Source organism: Mus pahari, chromosome 4, assembly GCF_900095145.1.
Source record: "Mus pahari chromosome 4, PAHARI_EIJ_v1.1, whole genome shotgun sequence".
Classification (NCBI taxonomy): domain Eukaryota; kingdom Metazoa; phylum Chordata; class Mammalia; order Rodentia; family Muridae; genus Mus; species Mus pahari.
The window spans coordinates 125387571-125396869 of record NC_034593.1 but is presented as its reverse complement, the minus strand read 5'-3'; the positions used below and the strand labels follow the sequence as shown (position 1 = coordinate 125396869).

At 49.2% G+C, this 9299-nt stretch overlaps 2 protein-coding genes across 3 annotated transcripts in view; both read right to left on the bottom strand.

The window, feature by feature from the left end:
• Dnajb14 (DnaJ heat shock protein family (Hsp40) member B14) overlaps positions 1–4220 on the bottom strand; it is a 43560-nt gene extending 39340 nt beyond the window's left edge. The window contains exon 1 of one of the 2 annotated variants that reach the window (XM_021196363.2): positions 3845–4220. In XM_021196363.2, coding sequence (XP_021052022.1) covers positions 3845–3977 — 133 coding nt within the window. In that variant the 5' untranslated portion in view covers positions 3978–4220. The remainder of the gene's footprint in view (positions 1–3844) is intronic. The other variant, XM_021196364.2, reaches the window with a different exon arrangement.
• A 757-nt stretch (positions 4221–4977) lies between these two features.
• LOC110319859 (histone H2A.Z) lies at positions 4978–7405 on the bottom strand. The gene is made up of 5 exons (XM_021195512.1): positions 7196–7405; positions 6672–6749; positions 6246–6359; positions 5764–5893; positions 4978–5514 (listed from the first exon to the last, which is right to left on the bottom strand). The coding sequence occupies exons 1-5, from the start codon at positions 7196–7198 to the stop codon at positions 5453–5455; spliced, it is 387 nt and encodes a 128-aa protein (XP_021051171.1). The 5' UTR covers positions 7199–7405; the 3' UTR covers positions 4978–5452.
• Between the last annotated feature and the right edge of the window lie 1894 nt (positions 7406–9299).

The window sequence follows — 9299 nt, the reverse complement described above, 5'->3', positions numbered from 1 at the left end:
AGAGAGAGAGAGAGAGAGAGAGAGAGAGAGAGGGAGAAAAAGAAAGAAAGAGGGAGGGGGGAGTCCATCAGTCAGTCAATCAAAAAGAGGAAGGATAGAAAAGAAAAAAATCTACACTTTACACTATCCCTATAGATTTACTATGAAAAATCTAAAATTTAGCCAGGCAGTGGTGGCACACATCTTTAATCCCAGCATTTGGGAGGCAGAGACAGGCAGATTTCTGAATTCCAGGCCAGCCTGGTCTACAGAGTGAATTCCAGGACAGCCAGGGCTACACAGAGAAACCCTGTCTCGAAAAAACAAAACAAAACAAAACAAAAGGAAGGAAGGAAGGAAGGAAGAAAGAAAGAAAGAAAGAAAGAAAGAAAGAAAGAAAGAAAGAAAGAAAGAAAGAAAGAAAGAGAGAGAAAAAATCTAAAATTTAAAACTATGTGCTCAAAGCCTCACAGCAGTGAAACTGTACCCCTCTACTAAGTGCTAAACCACATCAATTAAACAAACCTACAAACGTAACCCAGAGTGTGAGCATCTGAAATCCCTGCTAGTCAAAAGTGAGAGTCTCAGCTAGAACACGGGAAGGAAGCGCTCCCATCTCAATATCAAACGTTTTCTCATGAGGAGAGCCAGTTTATTGAAAGGTCTTATCAGATTTCCTTCTGGCTTGATATAAAATTTTAAGACAACAAGAAGGCTGGAGTATAACTGGAATTTGATCTTGTGGTCTCCCACTCATCACATCCATGGATATGAAAGGTATAGGCAGACCCTAAACTATCCAGTCAGCTTCCTGAGCTATTGGTTTGGTGCTCATCCAGAACAGGTAAAATTCAGGAATATAACTTCAAGTCACCCCAAAGCACCAATTTCCTCCTATACAAGATCTTTATTAGGGTCTTTTCATGAATATTCCAGATTTTCCCCAACTCTTGAGTTCTTAAATTATTCCCATAAACATCTCCTGGGATACTCTGTGTAAAATATGGTTTTCACACAAGAGTCACACTGCTTTATTTTGGGTCACATCAACTCTGTGCTGATATCTTCTATTTTGCTTGTAATTAAAGCTCAGAATGGCTTATAGAGATGGCAAAGTCTGCATCTGAACTGTTTTAGACTACTTCACAATGGTACCCCACCACTTTATTTGATGATTACCCCCTTATAATCTCGTTGCCCCTGACTGTCTGTCTTCCATGCCTTCGCCTTCCCTACACCCATGGCTTTCAGAGCCATAATTACACTGCACTTTGACAGTGTCCTTTAGCAGACTCTGGAGCTGCTTGCACGGTAGAAGTTTGACTGGCTGGAAATCTGGGCACGTTTTAAGGATTCTCAGATGACTGGACTTGTAAAATAGAAAAGAGTCATTAGATAGATGCTTTACATCAACTCCTTTAGTCCTCAGCATACCCAGGATCAGTACACTGTCCCTGCCACACAAACGACAAAAGGCAAGGACTAGAGACTGCCTAACTGACTGAGGTGGAAGGCAGTTAGCTGGTGAAGAGCCAGGCCTTCAAAGCCAAGGTAGCTTGCCCCGGGAGTACTTACTACTTTAATATTAAAAGTGTCCTTTCAAGAGCAGAAGACAACTGATTTAAATATATCTACATAGTAAAAGGGATCTACGAATAATTCCTGTTAACAATTTCTTGAATATGACACCAAAAGCCCAGACAACATAGCAAAACTTGACAAATGAAACCGACTACATAATACTCAAGCCCCCCCAGTGACACAGTCCCCAGGGTGGAAAGATGACCTAAAAGAACAAATGAGAGATCTGTAAAATATAAATGACAAAGACATAATGTCCAGAATATATAAAGATCCCTTATAACTCAATATCCATAACAACAGTCTGATTTTTTTGGTTGGTTGGTTGGGTTTTTGGTTTTTTGTTTGTTTGTTTGGTTGGTTTTTTTTTTGAGACAGGGGTTCTCTGTGTAGCCCTGGCTGTCCTGGAACTAGCTCAGATTGAGCAAACAACTTAGGACTTTTCTCCAAAGAATATACAAGTAGCCAAATGAAAAACTGTTCAACATCATTAATCATCAGAGAAATGCTATCAAAACTACAGTGACCTGTCCCCATAGTCACTAGAATAATTACTATCACAACAAATAAAAAACCAGAGCTGCCATGCTCTGACAGACACTGGGAAGCTGGAACCACACGGATTGTACAAAATGGTGCAGCCACACTGGAAAAACAATGTGGTGGTTCCTCAAAAATCAAAATTAGAATTACCATATGACCCAGGAATCCCACTTCTGGGTATATATGCAGAACTGAAAGCAGGCTTGTAGACACTCATGCTCATAGGCACATTACTCAATACAAAAGAGGTGGAAGCAACCCAAACACCATTGACAGGTGACTAAATAAGAATTTGTGATGGCTAGTGTGAAAGCTTAGACCCGTGTTTAATCTCTACACTATGTGGGGAGAGACCTAGTCCTATGCACACACCCACATGCACCCACACCCACGCACACGCATGCACACACGCAACGCACTAAATAAATACCCTCCAAAAAGAAAAGGCGATGTTGAATGTGTATGTGCACAGCCACACCTATGCACACAGATATATAATAGAATCCTGTTCAGCATTTTTAAAAAAGGAAATCTGTCGCGGGTTGCAATATGGATGAAATCTGAAGTTAGTAAATAATGCAGACACGCAAAGTCAAAATCTGTACGATTTCACATAGATCAGGTACCAAATTAGTCTAGTCCATGAGAATGGACAGAGCAAGGGAGCTGCCAGTAGATAGGAGAGTGAAGGGGGTGACTTAACTGGTAGTTTTGAGGGTGTAAGATAAAAAACAAAAACATACAGATCCTGTGGTACTCAATTGAAAATACTTAACACTACTAAACTGTACACCTAAAAATGATTAAAATGATAATTTTTATATCACACACTTTTTACAATTAACTTTTCTTTCACTATCTTTCCCTACCCTATAAAGTGAAAATCAGCAGAGATAAAAGGCTCCAACAATGTAAAAAGAATTAAGAAAACAATAAAGTAAAACAGAGGCCTGCTTATTAAGTTTCCTCTTAATTCTCTTAACCTGGAAATACTTTCAACAACAGTAAAATGTCATCCTATGGGCACGAGGGGGGGGGGGAGACAAAAACAAACAAACAAACAAAAAAACGGTAGTAAAGGCCTTGTAGAGATCAAAACTCAGCGACTATTATGACTTTGCCCATTCCTATACGACCTTGGGCAAGGTATTTTCATTCATTTCATTCATTCATTCATTCATTTGCCAAAAGTTTCTGCACATGGTCAAATAACACGGTACTCTTCTTCTGAGGAATAAGAGGGGCATATAAAATACTAGACACAACTCTTGGCGCTTTGTGAGTATTGTGTTGACTGTAGAGTTAGACAATGAATAAGGTGAATTAAAGTAGGGTAAGTCCATAGCCTTCTCTTTAGCGATGTACCGAACTTGCGGGTACTTACGGTGCCATATCAAACCAGACACTATTTAGGAATCATCAATAACTTCACCATCCCTTTCGAAAGTGGAGCTGTCTTGTAAGGGCTCTCTCCTCCTCCCTGGGAAAAGCAGTGTCATCTAAGGTATTCGAAGATACTTGGTTAAGGAACAGGCACACACAGAACCCGGGGATGGTGAAGCCCGAGAAGCCGCTGGAGTCCCCGCTCCTGTCACTTCACAGGGGCCTAAGCTGATCTGGGGAGGGGACCCGTCACCCAGCACCCCACAGCGCCCCGCCTGTGTCCCCGAGTGCTGGAGCGGCCGCGGCCGGCGGGGCGCAGGGCGCGGGGACCGGGGTCACGGCGGGGGCCGGGGCTCACCGCGCGCGGCCGGCAGCGGGTACAGCTTCTCGGCCTTCTGCAGGAAGCGCTGGGCCTTGTCGCGGTTGCCGGCGCTCAGGGCCTCGCGAGCGATCTGCACGCATTTCTCCGCCTCGTCGCGGTTGCCCTCCATGGCTCGCGCCTGCCTCGGTGTCCGCGGCCGCGCAGCTGCGAGGGGGGCCCGCCGCGGAGGAGGCGAGGCGGCCGGGCGGGGCACGGCACGGCACGGCGCGGGGAGGAGCGGGCACCGCGGCGGCGGCCCGGCGACGGGCGGCCTCGCAGCTCCGCCTCCTCGCGGCCGCCTCCCCGCCCCCCGCGGCCGCAGCGGCGCCAGCCGCGTCTCTCCCGGGCCTGGCCGACCGTAAAGCCGACGCGGTAACCCGGGCGTACGGGGAGGCCGCGGGCTGGCGGAGCGCGGACGCCCGGGGCCCTAAGCTCCGATGTGGCCCCGAGGCCGCCTTCCACGCCACCGGGGCGGGAACAGGGACCCCTCAGGACCAGATCCACAAGGATCAAAGGCTCTGCCTCCCGGCCCTTAGGTCTTGGGAAGCCCTGGGCCTTCCTTAGGGGGAATTGCCGCATGGGTCCTTCCTACAGATGCTTTCCTGCATTAGATCTGGAGCCCTGGAACCCCCAAATTTCCCTGCCCTTCTCAGCCTCACACCGACCCACACCTCTCCTGCTACCCGGCAGGTAGGCAGGTACAATGCAGCTCTTTGGGTTAATTAAAGCAGCTGTAAGGCTATAAAGCAGGAAGTTCTTTCATCCACAGCACCTCCTATTCTCATGTTTGCTTTGCTCCAGGAAGTAGGATTCATGTGTTAAGGCTCAGGGAGGGGAAAGGGGTCAATGTATAGCAATGGTACATTCCTGGCATGTATCAAAACGTGACTAGCATTTCACACCTGTCTGGTCATTAAAAGCAAATTATATCCAAAGTTCATCCTGTGGAGGTAGTTTCATAATACCCTGAGGGTCTCTGTACTTGTGTCCCACCTTAGGATATATGCCCTTCCACATTACTTGTAACTATTCACCGAGGGGGGGAAAACCCTGCTACCTCCAGCTTCTGCCAAAGTTTTAAGACCCTAACAGTTCATATGATACAAAGAAACAACAAAAATACCACGGGGTTATGACTACAGATGCACTGTTTAATTAGTAAGCAGAGAATGTACTTGTTGCTGAGTGAGATCTAAGGTAAGTCCCAATTATTAAGCAAGTTTAAAGCTAGTTTGGGATATGACCTTTATTGAGCTTATCCACCAGAGTGGAAACAATGTCTGTACAAAACCAAATGCTTGTTACTATAACTTCTGCATCACAATTAAAATCCAAACAGTTTTTTAAAAACAGTCAACTCAATCAAAACCCACTACTTCAGAATCAATAGCTTCTTTGAAGCCACAGTAACACTTAAATATGGTTAAGACTCGAATGCAGAAATTTGGTTGGTTGGAAGGCTAATTAAGCCTCCAACTTGCTCAAATAGAATTACAAAAAGGCAAAATTGTGTTTTTCACAGAGATACAGTCCACTGGAATCACCAACACTGGACAGCTGTTAAGAATATTTAGAGTCCTGAGATAATAAGGAATCCAGGCATCCTTAGACAGTCTTCTGTTGTCCTTTCTTCCCAATCAGCGATTTGTGGATGTGTGGGATGACACCTAGGAGAGGGACACAGATTAATTCTACCTTCTGGATAAACATTTAAAAAACAATACATGAAATAAAAGCAGGTAAAATTCATATACAAAGTGCAAACTTGAGGGATGGAACAATGATCTTAGCAAAAACTAAGTGTAAAACCAAATCCCACAAAAACCACCCTGTACTGAAATATCCTCTTCTAGAAGCAATGGGAATATGAGAATTTTCTTCTTAAATACAATGTTAGGAGTTTAGGGATGACATACCACCACCAGCAATGGTAGCCTTGATCAGAGAATCCAATTCTTCATCTCCACGTATAGCAAGCTGCAAGTGACGAGGGGTAATACGCTTTACCTTTAAGTCTTTTGATGCATTTCCTGCCAACTCAAGTACCTAAAAGGCAAAAAAATAAATAAAAATCTGATGATCAATATTCCAACTTACTTTCAATCAAGATCTTCGAACCTCAAGGGTGTTTATTTACCAACTGTTGTCATCCCCCACTACCTGAATGACAAAATTATGCAGAATTATGCAAAAACCCCTGAAGGGGCACGCATTTGCAAGAGCAGCACACTCTGGCCCAGCAGGCTCCTCGACTGAACACGAGCTCCCTCTAGCGCTCCCTCGGTCTGCGCGCCGCTCGTAGGGCCTGCGAGTTTTCTTGCATCACTTTCCTCCTTCTCTCGCCACTTTCCCCCGCCCCCCAGAGCTTTTCCAGATCACAGGCGTACTCCCCGCTTACCTCTGCGGTGAGGTACTCCAGGATGGCTGCGCTGTACACAGCGGCGGTCGCGCCCACACGTCCGTGGCTGGTTGTCCTAGATTTCAGGTGTCGATGAATACGGCCCACAGGGAACTTGATTTTGATGCCCACGAACAAACAAAAAAAAATGCACAAAGATAGGAGATTCGAAGATAGGAAGATGATGATGTGCGCGCCAAAGCAAAGCAAGGACGGCGGTGATGCACCAAGGCGCCCTGGCAGTTAACTCGCCTGTGATCGACGCCCCCCCCCCCACCCCAGTATTCACTGTCTCCGCGGGGCCAAGTCGCGCGCGACACATCACTCCCGCTAAGATGGAACACCCATGGAGGGTGCAGACAAACAAGCAAGGGGGGGGTGCAAACATAAAGGCCCGGTCACCCGACTGCGGCAGTAGCTACCCACCTGCAAGCCGGCTCGCTGCGAGCGGGAAACCGCCTTTGTCTTGGCCTTTCCGGAGTCCTTTCCAGCCTTACCGCCAGCCTGCGGCGCCGCCGACGCCCGCGAGCCCGGGAGGGACGGAGAAGATAGAATTACCAAGGCGGCGCGCCCCTCCCCCACCGCGGCGCGTCCAGGAGGCGAGCGAGCGAGCGAGCGCGCGCACGGCCGCCCGCCCGCTCGCCCGCCGCCCCGCCGGGGTCCCCGGGCCGCCGCTCGCCCCCCGCCCGCCCTGCTCCCCCGCCGACCCCTGCCGCGAGCCCGCCGCCGCGGCGCGCCCCCGCGCCGGCTCCCAGCGGCGCCGTGCGCGCCCACCCCCAACCGTCGCCTCCCGCCCGGAGCTCCGCGGCTCCCGAAAAACACCTCCCCTCCGCTCGTCCCGACCCCGTCCCCGCACGCCGCCACCGCCGCCTCTCCCGACCCCGGGGACGGCGGCCCCGCCCGCTCCGAGCCCGCAGCCCGCGGCCGCCCGCCGTCGCTCTTCACGTTACCATCTCGGACCGTGCTGAAGCTCCGACAAGCGAGGAAGTGACGAGGCCAGGCGGACGCTCAGCGAGATCCCGGCGCCCACTCCTCCGTCGGACCGCGATTCAAACTGCGCCGTCTCCCGCCTTCCTCGCGCCCTTTATACTGCAGAATGTTCCCTCATCCGGGAACTCGGCCGGTTCGGCCCACCAATGGTTGCCGCCCGCCCTCGGGACGCGTCCTTGAGGTTCCAGCCAATGGGAGAGCGCAGAGCGGGGTGGCGGGGCGGGCGCTCGGGACCTCGAGCGATGATTGGCGCGTGGGGGGGGGGCTGTGGATACGGCGGGACGGGACCGGGAGAAGAAGGGGCGCCGCGGCGGGAGGGCGGCAAGAGAGCGCTGCGCCGCCGAGGGAGTGGACGGTGGTGTCACGTGCCTGGAGGGAGGAGCTGGAAGGCTGGGGAGGAGCGCGCGCTGGCGTCCTCCCCGCTGCAGCCTCCCCCCCACTCCACTCCCCCGCGGTGCTCCGGAGACCACGTGAGCTTCCCTCCCGGTCTAGCCTGGCCCCTCGCTGACGACCGGGGCCTCTCGGTTTCCCTCCGGCCTGGCCTTTCGCGTCCGCAGATCTCGGTTTCCTCCAGAGTCCTGCCTTCTGACAAGGTGGCTCGAAGGCGCCCGGCGAGAAGAGCTCAGCTCGGCCTCTACTTGGTGAACCACTTCCCTGATAAAAGTGTCACCTACCCCACCCCCGGTTGTTTTTTCATCTCCCTCCACTTCTGTCCTCACCTCTTGTGACCCCCTCACCCCCTCATCCTGTCTCATAACAACAGTGGAGCCAAGTGGGGAATAACAAGTAATTTTGTCTACACACAGGAAGCTTGGGATGAAGCGGTTTTTTTTTTATAATGAAGTCACCGGCCATATTTTTGCGGCAACTCCGCATCAATGGGATGCACCTATAGCCTAGTGTCTAAAGTTGATTTATTGAAACATTAAAGCTATTATGTGTCAGCTTTCCTACACTAAAACATTTTGCCACATGACAAGTGTTGGTAAATGTCAGTGGGGTAACTGTAACATGATTCACAAGCAGTTACAGATGGTTCGTGTAATCAGTTACAAATGCTGGGCTTAAAAAAAATAGACTTTGTACACACGGTACTGTCCTGATGCCAGCCACTTAGACGTGCAGTTAGTAGGTCTACAACACCTGTATATATCACTCGCTGCTTGGAGACCATAATTATCTGAGTCTTGGGGATTTCATATTTATATTACTTAATATATAGCACTTTTCAATTAAACATGATTGTGTGGCCATGTGGGTGGGCACAGGTGCTCCCCTCATTACTGTAGTTGTGGAAATCGGACTTGACTGAGTGCTCTCTTTCCAAGGCTCCAGGGATGAACTCAGGTAATCAACGCTCACACAGCTAGCACCCGTCCAGTTATATCACCGAGTAATACTTTTTACATAAATGAATAGTAATATGAAGAGAATCTTGAACCGTAAACTCCACATTATTCGTACTTAAGTTTGGGAGATTTTATGAAATTAGGGGACCTCTCTGATAGCAGGACATAAATGCTAGAGGAGAGAGACTCCCAACAATATTGATTCGGAGGCTTATTGGATTATAATGAGGCTCCTGCCATCGCAGCACCTAGAAGGCTGCATCAGAAGAGTCACAAGCAGAATGCTAGTCAACCATACACCGATTATATTTTCAGAAACCTAAGGACTGGCCTGCTGTGATGGTGGCAGCCCACATCCTTAATTCCAGCCCTCGAGAGGCAGAGGCAGGCAGATCTTTGTGAATTCCAGGCCCACACAGTCTACACAGTGAGTTCCAAGCTATCTACAGCTACAGACTGAGGCCCTATCTTTAAAAACAGAAAGCATAGAGTCAAGCCCGGTAGGCTGTCCCTGGCCTCTGATGAGATTTCTTGATGTTTCCCTCACAGCATCAGTCCGTTCTCTAGAGAATTTTTCCTATGAAATCCAACTAAAGAGTTGACTTTACTGAAGAGTGGTAACAAGAATAAACTGGCAAGTGCATGTGAGTTGTGTGGTGCCTCCTCACTGTAATCAGTTCTCACTCCTTTCTGCTCGTGCCTTTTTTAAATGTTT